Source organism: Scomber scombrus, chromosome 6 (assembly GCF_963691925.1).
Source record: "Scomber scombrus chromosome 6, fScoSco1.1, whole genome shotgun sequence".
Taxonomy (NCBI): Eukaryota; Metazoa; Chordata; class Actinopteri; order Scombriformes; family Scombridae; genus Scomber; species Scomber scombrus.
In genome coordinates, this window is record NC_084975.1 from 13,771,199 (window position 1) to 13,798,083 (window position 26,885).

Sequence of the window (26,885 nt, forward strand, 5' to 3'; positions counted from 1 at the left end):
AGTCAGAGTCAGACTGAAAGCTTTGTGTTATGGCGCCGTCTACCGGTACGGTATGGTTTTATCTACTGGTGTAAAGTCAACAGAGGCCCAGAAGATGGCGGTCACATACAGCTGTAAGAAACAGTTATCTGGCCAACGAGGATGCGTGTTTTTAATATAGGCATGTCCCGGTGCGTGTATAAAACGATAAAATAACAAAGAAAGCGAAAAAAACAACGCTAACAGCTTCAAGTATAACCAAAAACAGGCTGTGTTATCTTCAGAATAACCAAAATATATATTCTGTCGTTGACGACCAAATTATTGTACAAATTTGTACTTTTTGCCGCTACGTATAATACATTTATCAATTTAAACTATGTCGCCAATGAATTAATCTCTCCCACTAAAGAGGATAAAATATTGACGTCGAATTAAAAGAGGGTAAATGTGACTTTTGGAGAGTTTATCCCTTTTTCAGACTATCAGGAAACATTGCCCCGCCCCTCTCAACAATTGCGGTACTTAAATGAAGCGCACACGATAGTCCAGGCGGCTCTAAACGTGACGTATTTCCTGGAGAAAAGCGTTAGTGGCAGTTTGTTATCGTTTCCATCCAGTTCTGAACCGCTACGTTTCCATTGGCATGTAGCCCCCTCTCTCTCCTCCTTTTTATATCCGTGTGTTTACTCTGTGTGTGAGTGAGTGGAGTGTGTGTGTAAAATGAATATCAACACACTGTAGTCAGCAGACAAGCCATGTGAGAAACCGTGAGAAGAAGCTGTGAAAGAAATGACTGGCTACGAGCGTTGAAGTTAACTGGCAAGTTGGTGGCAGATGATAAGCTAACGTTACACGGGATCATTGAATTCAGCACTTTTTTGGAGAGGGATGGGTGTGTGCATTATTATTTATCTCATGGACTGAGTAGGGGGACGTACAGCGTCAGGTTTACCTCTAAAGCTAAATGTAAAGTTGAAAGGCAAAGCCGCAGGAGAAAGGGGTGTATCCACCCGGAGGCAGAAGAAGAGGATGAGGAGGCTTGTTGCCTCGGTCCCTGTTGACATCTGACTGGAAACGGTACGAGTGACAACAACTGGTTGACTCTTTCAGTTTCACTGAAGTAGCCACGAGTTGGACGTGTTTAAAATAGGGAGGGGAGCTGTGGGCAGAGACAGAGTGGGTGGGAACAACTGGAGTATTTGCGGAAAGCATGACGGCTATTTAGCATAAAGTCTCTGCCAGCGCTGCCGACAACCCTCACCAGTCCTCCCAGTCAGGTGAATCCTACACTAGTCTGGGTATCGGGCTCTCTTCACCCAGTATAGGTGGACCTTTTCCTTTGAGGAAGACATGACTTAGTCCGATTATTGACCATCTTTGATCTGCAGTGCTTTCTCTCTGAAGTTTATTGTTGGTAAGATACCGGCATGTTTGTTGTTATTGTTGTATTGACAGTGTTGTTTTTTCTGCAGCAGGTTTCATGTGACTGTTAATTCAGATCCATACTCGGCTTTCCTCCCTCTTTCTGTCTCTCTCTTGGCACACACATTCTTCCATATTATTTTTTCTCTCACTTATTCACCCTTCATCAAGTAGTTTTATGTGTGTGATGGTGGGAATTGCTGTAATACATTTAAGTTAGTTCTTCTTCACAGGCAAAGGCAGAAATTGCTTTAACCAAGCTTCGTACAATTTTACTTCACACTGACATCGGATTAATTTATGTGCCTACTTGACATGAACAAAGTGAGTTCTGGTTAAAACAACAAATCATATTCTGCTGGAAAAAACTGAACTCTTAAGCGATCAAACTTATTCTGTCTTGTCCTCTGTTATTTTATACATCTCCTGTAACACCCACTGGGATTTCATCAACAGAGAAAGTCAAGGTCACCATCTACTGAGGCAAACAACAAGGCTTGAAGCTTCCTTCTCAGTTGGATTACAGTACTTTACCCTATCAAAGATTACCCTATTAAACTTACCCTTAATGCCTCTTTTTGTATGGCCTAAATCGTGCCCAGGGCAGTTAAGAGATTAAAGCTATTATAAGAGATGGTTCTGTATTGTTGCAAGAATAAGGTGGACTGAGTTGTTTACATGCACGCTCTGCCCTGGACACCACCTTTCCAGCTCTGTTGATTTGTCACTAGTACTACAGTCTAACAATACTGATAATTTTTCAGCTGTGTGCTCTTAGGAACACACGTTTTATAAAAACATAAAACAAAAAGGCAGTGGAGGAGAGAAAGCAAAAGACAAACTTGTCAACGATATAACTCATCTATAAACTAGGGCAGAGTGTGTTGTGAATGAAGGGAAGTTTGACACAGGGAACAATTCCAAGATTCAGATGGCTGTTAAACATCGGGTTGGATCTCTCTGTGGGACATTACTTACACATTGATCCTTTCTCCTGGACACATTACTGCTGCCCTAGACAACATTTTATCAGGCTTTTCCATCTCTCATAGACACTGGGAGCTAAAATGGATCAGGCTTTAGTGGTACTCAGTCACAACGTTCTCGCTCACTTTGCAGTGATGATCGTCATACAGCTCACTCCCAGCTGTGTACCACTGTCCACTCTGAGCACAACATGCCTGTAAAATGCCTTTGGTTTTGCAATCACGCTTCCACTCTGAGCAATTTTCCCTCTCAGGAGAGGATGCTTGGTTGTCAGTGGTACTTCACAAATGCTTCAGCTCTCTCCTGTGCCTTGGTTTTCTATGAAAGGGCAGCCCAGACTGGAGCACATGGTGGGTGTAGATTTGGCTGTTGGGCAGCCTGAAATAGAGCTGAGTGCTGCATATGGTCTGTCACAGTTTACTGTGCTTGTCATTACCAATGGAAATAGCCTGTTTATCCCCATCAAGAGCGGATCTGTTATTCTGTCACATTATGCTTGTTGGGTCTCTCGAGACTGAAAAAGTAAACTGAATGCGCATGTTGCTTGTCAAATACATCACATTTGTACAATTGGACGTATTCATGTAAAAATAGGCTTCACTGTTATTCACTAATGCTACTTTTAGCAAGCAGTTGCAGTGGAACTGCTCAGGATCGAGTGCTGTCCAGGTCATATGCATTTTCTAGATGGGGAGGAGAGTCAGATTGATATCTTTCTGGTCTCAAGCCTAGATCTGTAACTCCACATCTTTATTACCATCACTGTGTAAGAGGTAGAGCTAGAGCTAGAAGTGGGCTTGAAGTGGGCTGTACTGATAATGGAATATGATAACATGTTTGACTCAGTGCTTTGATTTTAATAATGTGGTGACATTATGAGTGTCGCTGTTGGTAATATCAGAATCATTTATTGAGCTACAACTGACCAAAGCTGAATTTTTGAGGCTCATACCAGCATCTGAGAGAGCTTTAAAAGAAATTATGATTTATTGCCTGATATTTATGTAAACTGGCAAGGATCCCCCATTTTTGGGTTTTAAAGAGTTGCAATAAAAATGTACAGTGAGTCCAGATATTTTATAGTAAACAATGAGCCTCATTATCAAAGAAGACTGTTCTAAAACCTAGTGGGTAGGCTGGTGTGTGTTTGTGTGTGTGTGTGTGTGTGTGTGTGTGTGTGTGTACACGTGTGCGTGAGAGAGAGTGTGAGTGAGAGAGAGAGACCGATAGATAGACGAGGCAGGACTCCAAGTTTGCAGCTTAGAGTACTTTTCTTTTCTTAGAATTTTTGGCTGATGTTTTGGTCTTTGTTCTGTGTGGTTTAAGCCGTGCATCTAGAGAACTAAGTTATTAACATGCAAATCAAATGTCTTTATCAGAGGCTTGAATCAAATAATGTAGAAATCTGGCTTGCAGGACACACACACACACACACAGCACGGCCAGGGTCAAAGAAAGAACAAAGGGAGGATAAGGGCAGCATATATAGCGTCTTGTTAACATACAGTAGTGATTACACCTAATGGGGGGTGGGGGGTCTTCTGCCTGAGGTGTGGTCAGGTGACCTGATCTCAAATGAGATAACGAGGTAATGAAGAGTAATCTAGTACATCTAATTCATAAATAAAACACATATGGAGCCGTCACATTTATTTGCAGCCTATAAAAACGTATGTACTGCAATTTATGGTAACCAGCAATAATATAATGTTGGGCATTTTGCTGTATCATTTTAATCAGATTCAAAGTAAGATTAGGAAAAAGAAACATTATATTACCACCGTATTATAATATTACTGTATTTTAAAAATGTTCCCACATCTAACGAGACTTTCTCTGCATAAGGATCCATTTTCAGCTGTCTGGCTCATACTAGATCTTAAAATCTAGTGTTCCCTGAAGCTGCAACTCCGGAGAATATCTCACAGTGCAGTAGTTAGCTGTTGCCCAAGGGCTTAATGATGATATCAGAACTATAATGAATGCATAGTGTTAAAGCATTGCTGATCCAGCTAGTCCTAGAATAAGTAGTGGTGGAGAGTGAGGCACAGGAATCACTGTGTAGAGTTTGTGCAGCACACTCTTGTTCTGTTGGCTCCTGAACAGTTCTACAGGAGCGGGAGGAGGAGGGGTAGGCGGCGGTGGTTTTGGTTTTGGTGGTGAAGCGTGTTTCTCAAGGGCACCTCAGATGTTGTTGCTGTGAGAAAGAGAGAGAGGAGAGAATTGCTCATCATGAATTTTCTGGACACTTCTTAAGAAAAGTGCTATCACAGGAACCACCTGTTGTCACTGCTGATGTTCTGTGAGTGACAAAGTGTTCTTTGAAAATCATGAATCTTTGATCAAAATATCCCAGCCACCCTTGTCACTCTGACACACTGAACCACATTTGGAGGTCTGTCAATAGCTTGAAACAAGAGGTGCTGAATTAATAATTGAAAGCGGTCGTGTTATTTTAGCATACCAAGGGTCACCTCTCCACCCCTTCATTTTCCACCGGCTCACTCACTCGAGCGTGGTAATAATATCCAAAGAGGTTACGCAACAGTTTTTCTGTTTTCATTGTAGTTTAGATCCTAAGTTCTCCTGTGCTTTGAAGGGTTGAAGTTTCATCTCAGTTTAAGGCCTTTGATGTATATTGTAAGAGTAAGCAGCCTCTTGTAAACTCCTCTCCAGGCTGTGTTTGGAGAGAAGGTGTTTTGGGCATTTTTTATTATGTACTCATTATCCGCAATGCTGTATGGGGGGAGTTATGCCCCACCTCCATATGTCTCTTTCACTCTCCATCTCTTCCTCCCGCCCTCAGCCCTCTCAGTTACAGCAGACCCCCTGCTCCTGTTTTTGCGACTCCAGCATAGCGTCTAATGAGCTCAGAAGAATTGCTCCACGAGAAGAGTGACAGCCCCTGGTCATGTTTCTTCCAATTCTCCTGCTGCGCTCAAATCACACCCACTCCTAAATGTATCTGTGAAGCCACAGATGTACACAGCAAGCTTTCTCCTCTTTGAATAGTTTGGGTATGCAGAAACGGGGGATAATTGTTAGGGTGAATGAAGGGCGAGGGCGTCTTCTGCGTGTGGTAAAAAGATTTGAAATGTTTTGCCTGTTTTGGACAATGAAGTTTACGGAGAACTTGAGGCAAAAACAGCCACAACCTGCAAACCAATTACGTTGTTACATTTCAAATTATCCACTGCCATAAGGGATTCTCTCAATTAGTTTTATTTTCTTTGCGAAAATATCCAGTTATCTGAGAGGACTTATATCCTCCTACCCTGGAAAATCAATATTGACAGGTCATTAAAATTTGAACCTGTCAAAACCAAATATAACCACCACTTAATTGGAATGCACTGTGAAAATACATTGGGTTTTTTTCACCTCTGTTGCCTACAAAGAGTCTAAACACTGTCAACCACAGTCAGTAGAACAGTCTGCCCTGCTGCACGTTTGCCTTACTTTGCAGAAGACACAGGCTCCCATTGTTTTTTCTAAAATTCATTAACAGGACTGAAAGTCGAAAGCCCTATAGCAGCCCCTGAAGCCTCCGATGTTCATTACACTCCACATTTTGAAACTGTTTGACAGAATGAACACACTGATGATTTTTCCATTTGTAAAGCCTTAAGGTGACAGGGATGAAAATCTTAATTTGTCCTGCGGGTGGCCATAGAGGAAATTACTTATTTTTGAATTTTTACACCCCCGAGGGAAACCAGCAATCACACACAACTGAACACAACATACTTAAATTTGTTCAATTTTAAATGGCTTGGATTGGACACTTTGCACACATCAGCTCATGGTGTAGCAGGGTTTGACTCACTGATGCCACGTTGGTGGGATCAGCAGTGGGATCAGCAGTTGGACCGGACAGGCATTTAAACCTGCATCACCTCCCTCCTCTTCATCTTTCTAAGGATGAATTGATATACTTAGCAAGAATCCCACACCTTTTCATTTTTCTTTTTCGTTCAGCGCCGGTTAACTTACCAAAAGCTTCCCTTTTATACGTAGGTGTGACTCATGGGCTCCTTTTCTTACAACTCAAAGAGCTGCAAATCAAAGGCCTGTTGAATGTGCCAGTCTGAAAATCTTTTTTACTTTAAACATTTTCTCCAATAATGGTTCTTTTTTTTATCATGCTTGTTATTTTGCAGTTCAATTAAAATACATTGTACCTTTTCAGACGTTGAATTTGAATATCCTAATATTACAAGGGTACCAGAGAGCCTAAAGAAAAGAGAGTTTCAAAATCCTCTTTGTCTCTCTAGTTGACACAGCTGGCTGTGCACTGGTTTGCTTGGAGCTCCTCCTGTATTGCAGCAACAAGCCTACTGTATATCATTATCATACATTACCAATTCAGGTCTGAAAAAGATGAGGGAGGCTAGAAAAATAATTGTTTTTGGCAAAGCCCTTGTCTGTTTTGACCTAATATTTATGCATTACACATTTATTAAGATGTTTTTTACTGTCTCTGAGTTTCACAGTGGACATTGAGCTAACTATGCTGCATGATAAGATCTATGGGGGTGCTGTTAATTTTTGCCAACAGGTTTGGGTTTGTTTTCTGAATGGTATCTGCAATAGGTAATTTAGGCCCTGGAGTGACCCAGTTAAGAAAACCACGTTTGTCCTTATAGCTGTCCTCTCATGTCCTCTTTAGGCCACTGTTCTACTTTACTGCAGTAAGGTAGAGCAGCTCCACTCTGCCTGGGAAGCAGTGACAGACGGACGGATAGACTGCCCTGTAAAGTGTTCTCCTTTTCATGGATGCCAGGGTGGCCCTACTGCATTTATGGACAGTCCGTGTCCTCCTGATAGCAGTGCTGAAGTGGACTGACGCAGCAGAGGTCTACACCAACGCTTGGGCTGTCCAGATCAATGGGGGGCCTGAGGAGGCTGACCGCATCGCCAGGGAACATGGTTTCATCAACCACGGAAATGTAAGTTCTGCTTACAGTATATGTTTGAGTATATATAGTTAACTGTAAAGCAGTTTGTGTGAGACTGTGTCCCTGTATCCACATACAGCTGTGGTTTATAGGTGATCATCACTGTTGCACATCAAAGCTGAGCATCAAAGCTGAGCCTGATGTGACACCTCTAGGCTCTTTTGTTTGTGCAGTGGATTGCGAAAGTGTGGCCTCCTCCAGTTCTTGTAGCTTCAGTGGGGTGTGCATGACTTCCTTACGCACTGGCAGACAGTTTTCAGGGTTTCCGCCAGAAAAGCTGTTATGCATAATCTTATCAAAAACGCCGGAGCGAGAGACTTTCAATGGAAGTGAATTCAGGTCCCAGTAGTGAAAAACAACATCACTCGAATTCCTGTGTGGTGGACTTAAAAACAGGTGAGAGGCGTTCTTGTTTAGTTAAGGTAGGGAGAAGGAGTTCTGTTCTTCTGGTAGGAGAGCTTTATGACAGAGAGGGGAGGATGGAGAGCTGCAGGAGGAGGACTGTATTTTCAAATTCTGGCTTCTTTTTTTGTCTTTTCCAGATAAACTGCCTACCTCAGCTTTAAGTGAGCCTGAGCTAAAGTTGTCGCTAACTTTGGGGCTAATCCCTTTCACTTCAGCTGTGTTGCAAGCAAGAAACAGGAACTTGGCTGGGGTCTTGAGGAGGTGTAGCTTTTATTCACTGACAAATAGCCTAAACTATACACACATTGCACTGCTAGGTTCACTGCTATACTGTTAACTTCCAGGGCTCCCACATGTATGGAAAACCTGGAAAAGTCATGAAATTAAGTAAAATCATTTTGGACGTTTTGGAAAAAGTCATGGGATTGAATTATTTCGCCTGTAATGGAATTACTTTAAAGGTTGTAAATGGTCACATAAATTATATTGGCTTTGGGTCTCAATGCTGTCTGTGAAATTGTGTGGGAACTTTGAACTTAAGGTTCTCCGTGCTCTCTATCTTTCTCTTTTTATCTTTCTCTTTTTATCTTTCTCTCTCTTCTCTCTCTCTCTCTCTCGCTCTCTCTCTCTCTCTCTCTCTCTCTCTCTCTCTCTCTCTCTCACTCTCTCTCCCTTTCTCCAGCGACCGCACACTTGCTACACACACAACCTACCCACTGAGCCGCTCTTTAAAAGAGCTACGCTACTTGTACGACACATTTTAGATTAAAAATACATTTTCAAAACATTTTCCCCAATGCTCAGGCCCGGCGTGCTGCCAGGCTTGCAACACACTGGTGGGAAACCCTGTTTGTGTTTACAGAGTAGTGTTAGAAATAGAAAGGAATAATAAGGCTGTTATTTTAGAGTTCAGGGGAAGGTTGTTATATTTAATTATAATATAGGTTTAATTTTACTGCCTTCTATATTTATGATTTTTAATTAATTGAGCTGTTGTGTCACACATTTTGCAGATAGAGGAATGAAACTGTCAGAAGAACATGGGAGCCAGAGTGGAAGTGACTTATTGTCCTTTCAGTGGTGTTTTAGGTCCTTTGAATAACAAATTGCTTCCAAGGCTAAGCTTTTCCATATTTGTGCTCAGCATTTGACAGTGAGTCACTATTTGGTCCTCTCTCCCCCTGTTGCTCCACTTGAGACTTAACTTCATTTGCATGCGTCTTTGTGGAGCTGCCTGAGTGCTACACACGCCAGTGAACAGCCTTCTGGATTACTTCTTAGGAATATCATGCGTAGGAGGTTCTGCATATTCCCGTCCCACTTCTCCCCATCAATAAATAGGATTTTCTGAAAGAGGGGCTTGCAAAATTAATTCAGGCTTATCTTTGCTTTCTTTTTTTTTTGCCAAAGCTTTGTCTGGGGTGCAAGGCCAGATGTTTTTAGTCCCCCTGTTATGATAGTGAACAGTTGTTGCATGCGGTTATGGCAATTTCGAAGGTCAGGCGTGTGAGATCTTAATTGTCCACCCCTTCTTATTAAATTGTATCCATGTGAACATTGTGTTTGTCGGAGGCACTTGTATTCTGCCTGAATCTGGGGTTCATTTAGTATTGATCTGGATAGCTGCAGTTGTTCCAACAGTCTGAAACTATTGTACTGCTGAGTGAAAGAAAGCTTACATTAGGTATAATTGCCTCTAATGGGCTTTTACTCTTAATTGCTTCTGTGAATTCTAGATAGAGAATCAATTTCTAGTCTTAGTGAATTGGGTAAAATGAAATATTCAATATTTTGCTCACAGAACACACATACATATTCTAGACGATCACACAAGGACACAATGGAGAAAAAAAAGGCTCCCTCTGACTCTGAACTAGGTCATTCTTATTTCTCTCATATTATTATATATATATATATATTATATATTCCCCTTACGTGATCAATTTCCTTAAAAAACGTTTCCTTGTCCTGTGTACCTCTCCTTCCTTCATTCTACCCAGCCACAAAGACCTCTCCAGCCTATATGTCCAATAAACTAGTTTAAGTGGTTGATGTATAGCTTTATTTTCGCCTTCTGTTTATTAGTGATTGCATCAAGGGACTGGAGCTGTAAGGAGGCACATGAACGAGTCCTCTCAGACAGCTGTCTGTTACTGAACGTCTGATGCAATGTGTCAGCTTGTCATTCGTAGTGAATGTGACATTAAGCCGCCTGGGTCCCAGAACTTTAAAGGAGCGTAGCCCCTTTTTTCCAAAGAGGGACCCAAAAACCACTCGCTCACCTCACCTCACCCCAGCCTTTGGTTCTGGGTTGTATGGCCCCACATTACATGTCTGCACAATCTAAAGAAAAGCCACGTTTGAGCTTCTATTTGCAGTTTTGATGTAACAGGCTGATACTCTAACAGCGAATATACACAATAGAATAGTCTGAGTAAGAGGGTGAGATAGATAATAAAAAGGGGAGTTTGAAAGAGTGCAGAAAGAATTGAGAAAATTGACAATTTCCCTTTGGAAAAATAAGAAAAGAGTACAAGTGAAACGTGTGGTGAGAGCTTGATGGCTGAGAGAGAGCGTGTGGGAGACACCGGCAACAAAAAAAGTAAAAAAAATAAAGAAGGAAGATAGCTAATGGAGTATGATATTACGGATGGAAAAGCATGAGTGTTAGATGGCTGGAAGGGTGAAATTTAGTATTATCAACTGTCTGGAATTAGATTTTGTGGTACGTCTTCAGTCATTGTTTCACTGAGGCACCCAAATAAGTTTTATTGTAGTGTCTGGTTCCTGACTGAGTGCCATGAGAGAAGGACGATGTACAAGCTATGTGCAGCGTCTGTATTCTGATAGTACATTGGGGGTTACGTGAGGGTATTGGTTAGACAAGGCTTTGCAGGGATGGGGGCTTAGAAGGGAAACAGCTTCGTCATCTTTCCATCATTCTTGATGGTTGTTGTACAGGGCACTTGAAGACAGCAGAGAAGCTGATGTATAATCAGGAGTTAATGGGATTTTCATCACTAATGTGATTATGAGATCGTCATGGGTAGAGTTTCTTTGTGTATTTGCAGATTCACTCATTATGTTTCCGCTTAATTTTCTATGAGTGTTGTTGAGTGAGAGAGAGAGAAAGAGAGAGTGTTTGAGTCTCTGTGTGTGTGTGCATGTGTTCAACACCAGGGTTCAAGTGTAAATGTCATTTAGGCTTCCCGGTGTGCATCTACGGTTCAGTCGACACAGAGCATTGTTGTATCTGTTTCTCTGTAATGTGTTAGATAGCTTTTTTCTTCCTTTTTTCTTTTTTTTCTTTTTTCAATAATGCTGTTGTGCCTGCGTAGGAGTTGCAGACCAGGGTTTAGAGCTAAATGTCATGTTGTGTTCTTGGTGAGCCAAGTCAGAATCATTGTTTTTATGAGGATGGGCAGTCTCTGTGGGCGTTACCAGACTGAATCCAAACGCTGTGGAGTAGACATCTAATACCAGAGCCTCTCTGTGTGTGTCTCTCACATCTTTCAATTTCTCTTTATATCGCTGCATCTGGGTCTCGTGCTCTCTTTCTATTTATAGCTAACTTACTCTAAACGAGACTATAGTGTAACCTGAAATAAACAACACACAGGTTCTCCTGTCCAACTTGTTTAAAGTCGCGACTCTCTTCAGAAACTGCAGGAAAACACTCCACCGGCTCTTCTGTTGCAGAGGGAACAGATTACTTCCAGGTAGTGAGCAAATGTTTGATTGCAGTCACCTTGCTTCCTCTGATTGTGCCGTGACATTCCTTCAAAAATCCAATAATTCCTCAGCTTCCATTTCTCAATTTTCCACAGCACTGTTTTCCAGTCTCATACTATCACAGCACACACACAAGCATATATCAGCTCTGTGCTAGGTGGGATGTAATGCGCTCCAAGGCCATTGTCCATGATACTCTGCCAACTGTGTGATGCACGAGCCCTCTCTCTCTCTCTCTCTCTCTCTCTCTCTCTCTCTCTCTCTCTCTCTCTCTCTCTCTCTCTCTCTCTCTCTCTCTCTCTCTCTCTCTCTCTCTTTGTCTCCCTCTTTCTCCATTCAATTCAAATGAGCTGTATTGGCATGAAATGTAACAAAAAAAACCCACCAGTAATACAACTCACTCTCTTTCTCTCCGTGGTCTCCTGATGGAGTGGCTGTGTGAGTCAGTCACAGCGTGTCAGGGTTGAGTTCATGTATTATTGCTTAAGAAAAAAACACTGATGCTTTTAAGCGACTACAAGTCTATGTAGAGCAGCATGCACCGCGGGTCAGGAGGGGTTTGATTATTCTATATTTCAGCGTGATTTGTTAAGCAAGCTCTGTCAGATTGGCTGATTGTATCAGACATTGTGTTTGCTTTTATCTTGCTTTCATTTGCCTTGAGTGCGATTGGGAGGCATGTGTGTTCTTGTGTGTGTGCGCGCGTGTGTGGTAGTTCATTTGTTTGGCTAGGTGATGATTTGGCCTCATTTTAAGGTAGTAGTTTATTTAAAGGAACATCAAAATCATCTCCCTCTCTCTCTTTGTTTCTGCATGTTTGTCTCTGCCTCTTGTTTTCTCTGCAGTGCATACTTTTCCTGAGATGTTCATATCCTCACACTTCACCACTTTAGTTTCACTCATAACCTTATAGTACACTGTACTGCAGCATACAGACAGCCGATGCCTGCACCTGCAGTATTTGCTGTCTTCTATTTCCCACAGGACTTTGAAGGGGAAAATAAGGATTGTCTCTGAATAAAAACTGTGAAGTCTTGCCTTTGGCACTAACGAGTCTCAATAGAAATAGTCTGTGGAGGTGCTAATATATTATAATGGTACCAAGAGATTATTATACGAAAGAGATTCTCTCAGCAGAAACCACAGCTTTTTTGTTCTTTCACACTATTGTCATTTTTAGAATGGTTTGTCTTTTTTCTAGTTTTATTTCTTTTATCAGGTAAGTTTAGGTAAACACTGCAATAACCATCTATTGTGGAGAAGTGAAAATTACAAATTTAAAATAGTTCAACCCATGATGTAAACAAGGTTTCATATTCAAATTTTAATTTACTGGCTCAACAAGAAGCCAGTTAAAGTAAGTCTTTGGCATTTTACTTATTTATTTAATGTCAGTTTAGTCACCAAAATGGATGTGATCTTGCCATTATTTGACAAAATTAGCAGCATTGTGAAAAAAGTGAAGTTAGTCTTAGATGAAGTAGAACAGATATGACTGGTAAGTCATGTAGCTTGGTTTCATGTTATCTACCATAATGAACTGATAGTAACCCAGCTGTAAAGCACATATACCTTTGAAATATAATATCTCACTTCATGTTTTTATACATTTTGTCTTAAACACAGTGTTTGCCCTCAGCTCATGTGGTGCAGCATTGCTCTTAGTGTGTTTACAATTTCATCATATAGTGTTAGTGTGTTCAACATAATTAATTCAAAATATTAATATTAATACAGAATGATTGACAAACATTGCCCTAATTTTCTTTTGCTCTCGCAGCATCATTAAGCTGCATGAAATGCTTCCACTATCCAAAAACTGTCAGGAGGAGGACCTATTTTCAGTCCTAAATCACAGTGTAGCTGATTGAAATGTGTGTAAGGCTGTAACAACACAACACTACTTACAGAAGACGACATGCATACACCAGCATCCATGGTAACTGTTAAAAATGTCAATTTACTAAATGTATTTATTTATTATTTTGCATTTGTAATTTAATAATTTTAACTGTATAGTAGTAACAACACAATTTGAGAAACACAATAAGAGACAGAATTTAAAGTGGTTCATTTAATTTCTCACTCATGCCCACTGTGTTTAATAAGGTCAGTGTCTAACTAGATGCTGATCCAAAACAACAGCATCACCAGCATAATATGTACTAGTACCAGACTGTTGAATTTGAATCACGCAATACTTAAAATTGGCAGTTAACATGAATGGTAATTTTAATTAGAGGTTGTGTTTTTAAATTTCAGTTTTTCGATGTTCACTTCATTTAAAAACTGTTTTGGCTGCAGAGCTGTTTTCGTACATCAGTTGCAAGATTGATAGATTTTTTAATTTATTTATTTTAGCCCAAAAACATATTTTTTCAGTGTATTTAATACTTTCAGTTTCCTTATGGCACAAAAAGCATAAAACATTACTCAAACTCTTTGTTTTCTGACTAAGAGATGCAAATAAAGCATCATTTATTAAAATGGAATATATTTATCATTCAAAAATAAATAATGTATTGAAATATTTAAAATATTTTCTTTCTAGTCCACCCTGTCAGTATATGTTTTACAATATTCTTTATATTATATCTAGACTAACTAACATTGACCTGTCAAAAGTCAACCTTGGCTATCAACATGTACCAAGAGATATGTGCTTTTGTATCCACTTTTCAGACAACTTTTCTGGAAAGGCTCACAATTTATTGACATTATTGATCTTTTAAATGTTTAATGAGTAACTAAGTAGCTGGCATCACACATCAAATTTCTTTAACCTTGTGTTTTATCTTGCTTACTGTTTCTGTATTGAGTTGCTGCATGCCCTTTTCTCTGTGTGTGTGTGTGTGTGTGTGTGTGTGTGTGTGTGTGTGTGTGTGTGTGTGTGTGTGTGTGTGTGTGTGTGTGTGTGTGTGTGTGTGTGTGTGTGTGTGTGTGTGTGTGTGTGTGTGTGTGTGTGGATTTGTTTTTTCAATGGTTAGTTATCTCAGGGTTTGGTGCAACCTTCTGCTCCTGCTCACTGCCTCACAGCTGTAAAGCCCTTGTGACTCCCTGCCTGCTGGTACACCAATCTACAGTCAGTACTGGCATTAGGTTGCCATGGAGAAAATTGCCAGCATATTATTTCCAGCAGATTGAGTACAATGTTGAGAGATGGAGGTCATATTTGTTGGCAATGCAATACTTTATGTTTTCCTAGATCTCAAAGCCACTTGGCATTTAAAAAAGGAGTTCACTACCTACTGCTATCTGTGCATTTGTTCTTAATTATGATATTTAAATAACATTCTTAAATAATTGTAGGTTTCTCATAATGTGCTTCCTGGGTTTATTTTTCATCTTTCTCACTAATGTATTCAGTAAACACTTTAAGTATTAAAATCTACTAACACACAGCTGGGCACGGCTTTAATCTTATTGTTTTATTTCACAGCTGGTATTTAGAGGTATTTTATACTTGCATCAGCCTCTCTATACCACAATATCCTATAAAATCCATTGGGAAATGTTGCTTTGCAATCTACTGTATCTCATTTCCCTTTGTGGCTATGTGGCTTTCTGCCATTTTTCCTTATATCCTCTTTAATCTCTGCCTCTCTTAGCATTTCCAATATTTGCTGTTTTTTTGCAGGTTTAGTCTCCAGTCAGTCTTTCCTCTTCCTCCACCTCTTACAGTTGTCCTCTCCTCCTTTTCTCCATCCCCTCGGTTCCACTTTATTTCAGTGTTAACCAGTCTGAGTGAAGTGTGCCTTCTCATCTCAGAGCTGTCTCTCATTTAAATGCATCACTTCATTATATGGAGCCTGGAGCCACAGACCTTTTAGCTGTATCCAAAAACGTCTCTAGAAATGAGTTGGTGCTGGGCCAGAGATCTGCAGAAACCATTACTCAAAAGGTACTCGAAAGTATGTTTTATAACTGAAGAATGTCGGACTGTAGTTACACCTGTTACAAAGACCGCACACGTTTGTCGTCAGGTGGTGGACTGGAAAATAAGGAAGGTGACAAAGACGGTTGTAAATTTCAGTGGGTTTCAAAGGGTGGCTGGATGACTCAAAGAATAGACAGTATAGATTAAGTCTGTAGAAAAGGATTAAGTCTATCAGACTGTTTTCTGTTCCTTTGAGATATGGAGCCAGCCATGCATGTGTATTGTCTGCCTTCATTCGAGTGTCTTCTCATCAGGGAGGGCTTTTTTCAGAATAGTCACATTCATAATCTGGCCATTATTGACGCAGGACGGCCTTGAGTAAATTAAAGATGGAACTTTCCTTTTGTAAGGCATTGACTTTTGTTCAGAGAGAAGAATGTAGCTACAATATAATTCAGCCACAACCTCAGCCACAATACCCTCCCCTTTTGCTAGTTTGTTTTCTTATCCTGCCACAATATTTCACTCACACAGCTCGTCTCTGTAACCTCTACATTGATTTGTTTCGCAGCGTAGTTCAGTGTGAACATTTCACAAATATACTGTCGTGACTCGTGATGTGCAAGAGCAGTTAGGGATTTTTGTATGTTTGTTTGTATACATTACTTGCTGTTTGTTTGTTTGTTTGTTTGTATTGTTCCTAGACTCAACACACTTTGTAGAATGGAAAACAAACATCTGTTCTGTATGCCAACAAAGCCTGTACTGCATGCCATTTTATTTTTATAAGGCCCTAGATTTTAGAGAAAAAAGGGCAAAATTCATAAACAAGTAATATTGAGGGTGCTACATCCCACATTTTTGCACTAATATGATATGAATCTTTTTTTTTTCCTGCAAATACAATCTTTTAATAAATCAGTGCCAATATCTGAGGTCTCTACCACCAATGAAAATGAAGGTATTGTGAATAAAACAAGACATGGTAGCATATTTTGGTCATTTTCATTTCAACCAAAATGGTCTGTGTGGTAGCCAGTAGGAACATGAAAATGTACATGAATTTGCTCGATGTAGGGTCATTAAGGGTACAAAGTGCTGATGTCCTTTTTTCTTCATACAAAAATAGACACAGATTTGAGAGATATTTTACGTATGGTGGGAAAACATCCATTTCAGGATTACATCTGTTTCTGCCTCAGTATTTCCACAATTATGGAATTCCTGTGTCTTAGCAATTGTAAGAAATAAAGGATAAATATGTTTCCATTATGTTCATTTGAATAGAGGGCATTTTAAAGGGAATTGGGACAGCAGTAAGGTGCTGGTTTGAAAATAAGTGAAATATTTTGATAAAACCTTCAGTAAAAGGAGGAATAAGTGGCCCTCTAAATGGCCCTCTCAAGCTCCAGTGGGAGTATCTAAATGTGTTTCCACATAAAAGGTTGGATGTGTTTATAGATGTGATTTTAGAGTGTGCATGTTTGAAAGCTATATGCCTGGTAGTAAAGAATATGGCTTGCTTTAATGACCTATAGTAAAATGAGACCAAAGAAAACATGTATTTCTTTACTCAAGTCAATATTTCAGAGGCTGGGACACACATGAATACAGATAATAAACGAAAACCCTGCTTCTTCATTATGAATGTAAAATAATGCTTTATATTTATCTACGAAAGGAACATGGAAAGACATTGGCACTACACTCTAAACAACCATAGATTATTTCTAGGGCCGGGACTTTAAAGCGTTAATTAAGATTAATTAATTACACAATAATTGACGCGTTAAAAAAATTGACGCATTTATTTTTGCACCGCGGAACGTTTCTCACTGGATGAGTTTCAGGAGGACCGATTATACTGGAGCACCAACTAGCGTAGTTCAGACAACAACAAACCACAGTGAACAAGAACAAAGTAGCTGATGAGACCGCTTTGGTTGGCCCCGTGGATGGGAAATTTTGTTACAAAAAACGAACGGATGGAAGTGTCGATAAGAGCATGGTTGTGTGTGTAAGGTGCGGATATAGGAGGAGTCGAAGTTGCAGGTAAAATTTGTTACTTTATTTTCTATACTTTAACAACTATAAAATCAGGGGAAAGGGTAGGGGGAAAAATTCTGTGTGGCGAGAGTGGCTTTCTCTCAGTGGCGTCTCCCAGGTGACGCACATCAGGTCCTAATAAGCTCTGAGCGCAGACGCACTCAGCGTGCGGCCTCTCCGCGGCTCCTCTGCGGCACTGTCCAGGGTACTGAAGGTGACAGGTTAATGTGACACTCAAACCGCAACAGTGTGCAAGCTATGCAACAAGGAATTCGCATATCACCGCAGCACATCGAGCCTCAAGTATCACCTCAATGCAAAACATATACAGTAGCAGCTAGCGTGGACGCTAGTGTGGTAGCTAGCTAATTTCTGAAATGTACTATAGTTCTAAATATGCTATTGCTACACTTAATGGCAAAAATTGCACTGGTCTGTTGGACTTGAACAAAAATAAACAATATTTTTGTTGCTTAAGCTTTTGTATTCAGTCATTATTCAATCGTATACTAAAAATCCATGTGAAAAAAATTACTTCTCACTGTTCTCAGGTCAAACATTTATATGCTATTAAAATGCGATTCATTTCGATTGATTAATTACAAAGCCTCAAATTAATTAGATTAATTTTTTAAAATCGAATCCCGGCCCTAATTATTTCCACATACATTTTAATGTTCCTACTAGCTATATACTTATATAACATTTTATCCTTTGAAAATGACCAAAAAATGCTACTACACCTTGTTTATTCGTAATATCTTCATGTCCATTAGTGGTAGAGGACTCAAATATTGGCACAAAACGAATAAAAGATTGTATTTGAAGGTGCAAAAAATGGTTTATAATACACCGAGTATATTTTTGTAGTTTTCCTAAATGCTTATCGAAAATCAATAGACAAACTTTTAACAAGTCATTCACGGCGCGCAGGTGGTCGAGTGGTTAGCGTGCATGCCATATACGCAGCCGACCCCTGTTCGAATCCCGATCGGAGGTCCTTTGCTGCATGTCACACCACCCACTCTCTCCCATGTTTCCTGTCAGTCTGCTGATAAATAAAGGCGTCTATGCCAACATAATCTTTGAAGAAAAACCAATTCATTCACACTGGAATGGTGAGGCTGAGAATAATACTTTAAGATATGAATGTCTAAACATTGCTACGGTAAGGCGTTTTGAGAGTGTAAACACAAAAAAAAAAATATAAAAAAATTGGAGCTGAACAAAAATATTTTTACGGGTCTTAGTTTTGGGACCCAAACATTGTCTATACAAACTTTGAACAAAGTCTGAGATGGTGCTGCAAACACTTTTTCTGTGGATTGTGTCTGATTTGACACAGAATGACCCTCACACATTTATGCCTGTTAGGTGGAACAGAGCAAGTGGACCCAAATTCAGGAGATTTCAGGCAGAGCAAGGCTGAAGATTAACTTATTTATTCTCGGCTTGTGCAGGCAAAAACAAAGCTGACAGGTCAAAAGCAAAACTGAACAAAACAGAACCAACTGAACAAAGGATCCAACAAAACAAAACTGAAAACCTTAAATACAAACTGAACCTAATGAAGCAACAAGAAACACACTGGCTCGGGAAGAAACAGGGAGCAGGGCAGGTGTGGAGCACAGGAACACATAAAGGAAACACAAAGCAAACAGAAAACCAAAAAAACATAATATAACCATGAACAAACCATCCCAGAATGCACATGAACACAACTAAAATAAGTGCCAGTGCAAAACAAGTCACAACTAGCACATAGCAAAATAGACTTCAGCATTGCTGGAGACAAAAACATGAATAAATCAGTCTTTTAAGCAGAGTGGTTTGCATATTAAGGCTGCATAAAACAACAGACATCGAACTGAAAGACAACTGTCGCTCTGAATAACAATTTCAATTCACTTGAACACCTAGTTCCAACAAGAGTCAATGTAGGAAGCAAAAGTATCTCAAGTGATTATTAAATATAACCTGCGACCTCTTTTATCTGTCCTTCTTCCCACTCAGTCCAGTCTTAAACAGGCAGGAAAGCCTGAAGACAGCTGGTAGACTGGTGGAGCAACATAAAGCCAGACTGGGACAGAGCCTTAACAATGCCAGTGTCCACAATAATATTTGTGTTGTCGCCCTTGGGGAAATAAAGAGAGTAAAAACAACTGAACACTGTAAGAGTCCAGCAGCATCTGTTCAGACTTCTTCAACAGTTCCAGTAGCTGAATTTAATTCCAGCTCATAAACTGGTATCATCCCAAGTAAAAATGAGGAACTGAGATAGTAGGGCCTCTTGACTTTGTTTTTTATCAGCATTTTTGCACCAGCAGTATTCTGTTTTTATGATCATGTGTGTTTCTCTTTTTCTTAATCATTAAAGATCTCCTCCAGACATGTATTATGACATAAAAATACTTTACTTGGAACAAAACAAGTATAATTGCCATTGTTAAAATCCTTAAAATTCCGTGTAATCCTTCTACCTTTAAAAATCCAGAAATTATGAAATATGCAAAGATTGTTCATTTGAAAAGCTTAACTGCTAGACAAAAAACATCTCCTACTTCACTGAAGAGTCCATTCTCAGTGTTCGTGAACTGAAGCTTCAACTTCCCACATCACAATGGTCTAAGTTGCATTTTGGACCAGGATTGGCTTCCAAACTAGTTGTAATGTCACAAATCCTGTTCATTGGCCCATCCCTAAATTGAGGGGGACTTAAATCATGTCATACTGTTTTGGCATACTCTTTTTTATCAAATTGGTATACATACTTTAGACCTGCATCATTGAGGTCTTTGTGAGTTCAAAATGTTGGGCCAAAAGGATCAAAGAAGAACCTGCCTGAATCTGAAGTGCATGAATTAATTTTTTTTTAAATAGGACCCAAAAGTAGTCAGACCCAATCCAAAATGTTGTCAAACCCACACAAATACAAGCAACAGTAAGAGGTGCCACCAGTTTACATTACACGTTTGCAATGATTGCACGTTTTTAAGAATATCTCTATGTCTGCTTGCATCGCTCTTATTCACAACAGTGAAACTAATACAAAGCTACTGAAATTCAATAACACTGCCGCTGCTGCTTATAATGCGGGGGTTTGTCGAGACTGTGTTAGAGTGGTGTTGATTCACCTGCATGGTAATTCTGAAGGTTTTTGTTTGTGGTGTTGATTTGAAGAGGTGGGGTTAGACAGGGTTAGGTCTAAAACGTAAGTGCTTGAAAGTCATTACACAATTGAATTAAAGCTTTTCTGGCACAGCCCTCAGGAAGGTAAAAATACTGTTTCGTTATTATTTTATTAGATTGTACTGGTTTCAATTCTCTTATTTCTACCCCTTGTTTGTCCTTGTTGGTTTTCTCCTCTGAATGTTCCAGAAAATTCATGCGCAGTGGAAAAATAGAATAGAATAGAATAGCTTTATTGTCATTGCACACAAGATACAACGAAATAGCTTTCCACTTAAGGTGAAACATTCACATAAACACACATTTGTACACACATCCATACATAAGGGGCTATAGGTGTGTGACCAGACTATCAGATGTGTAGATCAGGTGTAATACATTTGTGTGCAGGCGTTGTGTGTGACATCATACATATAAATGTTAGTCTGTGGCACATTTGTACTCAGAGCAAATGTAACTGTCAGGGTGTTTGGTATTTGCAGCACTCAGCTGTACATTACAGATTAATTCATATAACAGTCAGTGACAACACCAGCAGTGAAAAGTAAGCCCCGCGACATGCAGTCAGATATGTTTTGCTGCAGTGGCTCCGGCTTGTGAACCTCATCATGTCAGGCTGTCTACAAGCATTTCAAATATCACTGTGCAACTCTCATAAAGCACTATACCTCTGAATAGCTCTCAAGTTGAGTGTAAAGATTCATTCATTGGATAGATGCATTAATTATAAATGATGCCAATTCAATGCATTGATCTGCTAAAATAATCTAATCAAATTGCTCTGACTTCAGAAACAATCAATAATAAACACATTGAATTGCAATAATGAAATTGAATGAAACTGCACACTCCTCTGCCCAGATTTAAGAGCTAAAACTGATTCTATCAATGTCACTACATAGCTGAAACTACTACTGCCAAAGTCAGTAATATAAATGTTATGAATATTGCCGCGGCTGTCAAAACCAGAAGTAATATTACTGCCGAGAGTGAGATGTCGGCTCAATAGTCTTCTAACCTGAGTAAACACATTTCTTTCAATCTTGGGCACTGCTTTTTTATCAGTATAGAAGGTACTTTCAGTCATTGTCTTGTCTGTTTAATAAAAAATTGACAACACTGTTAAGTTAGGATGAAGCCTTTAGTACATGGTGGTTTTCCCCCAGGTAATGAGTTAGTTATGTTCGTGGTGTTAAGCTGCCCCCCTGGTCAAATGTCCATGTTTAAAATAGCTTCAACTCAATGGACTTGCTCGGTAGAATACATATCCAGCTGGTCCGGCAAAGAGAAGCAGACCTCCTCTGCCTGTTCATTGAGTTATTCCTCACACATCCCCAGCTCTTTGTATCTGATTGATCAGTTTGCCTTTTGCCCTTAAAACTCACAAGGTTTCCTTTTTTTCTCAAATATTGCGACATGTTGTTGTGATTTATTACAACTAAGGGAATGTGCGATGTGATCAATCAGGGATCAGCTATCATGTGTTGTCTGGCCCATTGTTATGCTCTTGTGGTCAATTATTACCAAATTAAATTGTGTTTTTCAAAATTGAATTGAATCATGTCAGAAAAGAATAACTATCCCTCTTGAAGTAAATAATTAAATGAGATTGCTGTTAAGCCAGCAATCCACATACCTACGAAGCATTTTTAAATATAGGAGAAAAGTCTGTCCTGCCTTGTGGTTCTAATGTAAAGCTTTGAGGTTCATCCCTGATCTTGCCCACAGGTGGCAAAAAAAAATAAATCAAAAACATGACTGGGGTCCAAGCAGTTTGCGAGCATTTGGATGCTCTTCTTGTTGGCAAGAAGGACTTGGCCTCCAGGGGATTGTAACCCTGAATCTTTGTATCCCTGGAGGAGAAGATTTACTGAGGACTGCGTCCATGGGGAGACATGGTTTCTACACACCAACTCACAGGTTGAGGCAATGACATAATGTGCATAGCTGGTTTATGTTTGTCTATGTAAACCTAAAATGCTTACAGCAGTCAAAATGTTAGCGATTAGAAAAGACAAAGGCTGTCACAAAACTTAAAAAATGAACAATTTAACTTTTGGGGATACAATTCTGAAAAAAGTCACACATCATACACATATGCCTACATATATGCTTTGAGTCATCAAGATCATGCAAAGCACATTAGCACAAATTCATGTAGCCAACTACGAGATATAAACGTTTTCCATCTGTGGTGCCCACTAGTGGCAGAATATCCCAGGACTGCACAGCAAATCTCTGACCTAACATCTGAATATGTGCACAAAGTTGGTTAGAATACCGTTAGCCAATTTTGATTTATGAGCATATATGCCAAATTGAACTTAAAGAAACACATTTTAAAATGTATCATTTCAAAACAGTATGGAATTTATGTGCCAAATACTATGTTGATTGATCAAAATTGGTAGGAGAAGTAGCAAAAAAACAGATTTGGACAAATTGAAAATGGTGGAAAAATCTGTCTTGGCCAATGGGCACGTCTTGTATGGATAGATTCGTCTGACCCCCAGAATCCAGAAGAAAATAAGACATTTTGTATGTTTTAACTTACAGTTCAAAAGTTACAGGCCAAAGGTAAAGTTGGTTGTTACAGTGCCACCATCTGGCCAATCAGTTTTGGTTTTTTTTGTCCTACTAGTACTAGTTGAGATTTCCAACCTATCACCAAGTTTGGGAACTGCTGTTACAGTTTCTGAGAGCCTGATAAGGACATAAATACTAATCCCAACAGAGAAAATAGGGTTCCAACAGCTTTGTTGCTTGGACCCCTAATAAAAAAAAATATGAGCACACCTTGAATCAGCCTTGGACTCTCTGCCTGTGGAATAACCTCTGAGCGTTTTGCATTCTGAACAACACCGCTCGAGCAATGCGAGCACAGGACCAGGGCACCACCTGCACAATCATTTTCGATGCTGCTCTTTTTGTCAACATGTTACACCTGCACACACAGCATGTGAGTTCAAGTCAGATATTCACAGCTCAGCCGGAGTTTGTGCTCACTGTTGCTACAGTACAATAGTCAGCAGTCTGTTTTTCATCATGTGGGCATTCTAGTGTTGATTTTGATACATTATGAAAAATGTAATATGTTTGGATATCAAGAAGGGTATAAATGAAAATAAGACTTAAAATAAAATAAAGCAGAACAGTTTCAGGTGAAGGAGGAAATTGTTACCCAAAGGTGCGAGTGAGAGATCAGATTAGTGCTGAGCCAGTATTGCATTCTCCTGGTAGAACCTAGAGACACCTCCTTACATCCATTCTCCACTAACACGAAACACCAAAGACAGTGCAATTTGAAGCCTGTAAGCGTGCAAACAATAAGTAATTTGACTGTGACTTAGAACATGAGACAAGTTATTAAGACTTTATTAGTTTTTTCTGCCGTGTGCCCAGATTCTGTTGTTTGTCATGAAAGGTCTCATATATCTAGCTCACAATATTATCTTTTATTTGATGTTTTAGCATTTCATTTTTCATTTTTCAAATTTCATATCCTGTTCAGATCCCAGTATAATGCTTTTGATTTTTCTTGTTATTTAGTGTCTCCTGTTTTTTTTGATGAGCAACCAATCAATTTGGCATGAATATTTTAAGAGCCAGTGAGATGGAAATCACAGCCCAGTACACAGAGTTAATTTTGATAAAAGGGAGTTACGGACAGAAGTTCGGCAGGGGTTCGTGGTTGAATGTCTGCATTGCATTCATAACGATTAGAGGTCTCTGTAATTTGTAGAGGTATTGATTAAAAGCACGGCAGGAGTGATGAAAAATTGTAGTTACATAAATGTATTATGCTTATAAATTCTGAGGTTTACTACCAGCAGTGGCTGTGGGTTGACATTTCTGCTAGGCTAATCCTATATACTTAAAACAAATTTACATACATATTGCATTGGAACCCCTCTTATGCCCATCAAGCTCAGTAGATTTCAGTCAGACTGTTATACATCAAAGTGCCAAATTAAACATCTAACTTCATTATTACTTTAGATGAAAAGTGGGTTACCATGTCATATAGAGCATTTCATTTATGGATTTGCAACCATGTCCACTATGTATACATTTTTATGCCTGTGATCTTCCACAACAGGGTTGTGCATCATTCAACGCCCAGCATGGCAGTGTATTTATTTCACTTCAGGGGGTCTTTAATGTATGAAAAGCAGAAAATCATTGGCAATCCAGGAGCAGCTTTTCTCTCGGAGCATACAGATGACCATGTTCCTGCACTTCCCCGCTGTGTTCTGCTGTGTTTTAGGGGTTGCGTAGGGAGCAAGAATACTTTATTCATTTTCCATTAATGAGTAAAAAGTTTTATCAAATGACACCAAAAGTATCTTCAAGGACTCATTATGATGCACACCCAGGCCCCAGGCAATTGTCAATGAGCTTTTTCTTCTCCCTTTTTCCCTTACCTAAAGAAAAGTCTGATAAGGGGATGTGTTGGAGGGAAGAAAAAGTTATGCAGTGTCACATGTGCTTTGTGCTGGTGTAAAAGTAAAAAATATGACCTTTTGATGAAAGCAGAATGGACAAGTAAAAGGTCTGCGAGGCTGGCGATATCAGTCCCCCCTCTGAAGCGTGACACTCGGTCAATTGCAGACTGATGCGATTTAGCAGAGACAAGACAGAGAGTGATGGTGAAATAATAAGGCAACTGGGCCTCCCTGACTCAGGCACCGTTGGTGATCCGGTAGCTTCTTCCCGGAGTTCACAGAAAGCTGGTGGATTCATTTTTCGTGACTTGACTATAAATAAGTGTTTACAGTGGACAGTCGCTGCTCCCATTGTCCCTTCGTACATTACTGAATTACATCTTATAAGTTTGAGCAACCATTTATGGCTGGAACAGAGAAAAGGTCATCCAGCGAAAAGACCTTTATATTTAATTAACAGCATTCAGATTTATGTGCATATTTACATAACTTACAGTAGATTAAAGTTGCTCTATAAATTCTATGAACTTTAGATCAAAGTTTGAATATTTGTGTAATTAGTGGCTAATGACCCATGTGGAGGCATAAGAGAGTGCATGTGAAGAGGTGGACAGGTGTGTGGGCGCTATCATGCAGCACCTCACCCAGAGATGGGAATTGTGTGTAGTGCTTATAATACAGCTAGATCATTCTCAGCCTGAATAATGTAGAAAGAGTGCCTGCCATGTGGAAAAGTACAGTTCGCAATAGAGGATGAATGCACAATACTCTTCACAGTGTTCGCTCCATTTTCATTCTCCTCCAGTATCCTTTGTGGGCAAAGATTGAGCACCGTGCCGCATGAGCAGTTCCCTCTAAAATTTAAACGATACAGGGGTTCTTCAGAAGTGTATTCTCCAAAATAAAACTGACATGAAAAAATGGAGGAGTTGACCCAGAACGTACCACAGGCTTTTCATTCAGATAGTTCTTACAAGCTTCTGGCTCTCAGCCCTTGATAAAGAGTTTGTCTCAGATATTCAGTAATTGAAGCAAGGACTGTGGGAAGCGGGCTCCATAGTGATAGTTTACTGAATGCAGAACCTTCTGCCTGTATCCACATGAAGTCCTGAACCCATGGTGCTCATCCCTTGTGACTATAAACCTACTTTCACCCCTTCACACACAAGCCTGTACCACCTGAAATGTGACGTTATTTCAGACTGCGTTGCGTGAATCTGAAGGAAGACAATTCCCTTACATTTTGATTTATGCTTTCATCCCAGGGACTGGCCAAGCAAGTTCATTAATGTATACCACTGGGTCATGCTGAGGAGTAATGCACCCCCTACTTAAATGCCTCCTCTTTAAAATGTTGGATAGAATAGCGAGCCCTGTGAATTTGTAGTCTACATTATGTTGTAATAGGACAGATGACTGCATTATTTATGCCAATTTTTTGTGTACACTGGTAGCTATTGTAAAGCTCCCCCCAGCATGCATCTGTCCTCCATCTGTGCTGCATTACAACTGCAATTACATTATTCCACGTCAGATTTTAAACAGTTAAAACGATTGAGAGTGTTGTAAAGCATAACTCTTCATTTTCACTTAGCCGGACCATTGTCTACTTTATTTCTGTTGTACCAGCATCATTCTGTTTTGATTTCCTATTAGACGTATGGTCACTATCGCCATAGCAATGGTCAGTTTTGTTGGGAGTTGATGCATAGCTGAGAAGACTCCTTTAAGCTTGCATCAAAGAAGACTCGACTAAAACGCTATTTTTCTCAGGTTTTAATGAATGAATGAATGAACCGAATGACATTCTGCTACTATGGCTTCATTATGGTTTTTTGTTAT

General features: G+C 39.7%; 1 protein-coding gene across 2 annotated transcripts in view; it reads left to right on the plus strand.

The window, feature by feature from the left end:
• The first annotated feature begins 824 nt into the window (after positions 1-824).
• The window catches only part of furinb (furin (paired basic amino acid cleaving enzyme) b), an 87,609-nt gene continuing 61,548 nt past the window's right edge, over positions 825-26,885 (plus strand). The window contains exons 1-2 of one of the 2 annotated variants that reach the window (XM_062420304.1): positions 825-1,059; positions 7,061-7,340. In XM_062420304.1, coding sequence (XP_062276288.1) covers positions 7,164-7,340 — 177 coding nt within the window. In that variant the 5' untranslated portion in view covers positions 825-1,059; positions 7,061-7,163. Of the gene's footprint in view, positions 1,060-1,190; positions 1,397-7,060; positions 7,341-26,885 lie in introns of those variants that run through there. The other variant, XM_062420305.1, reaches the window with a different exon arrangement.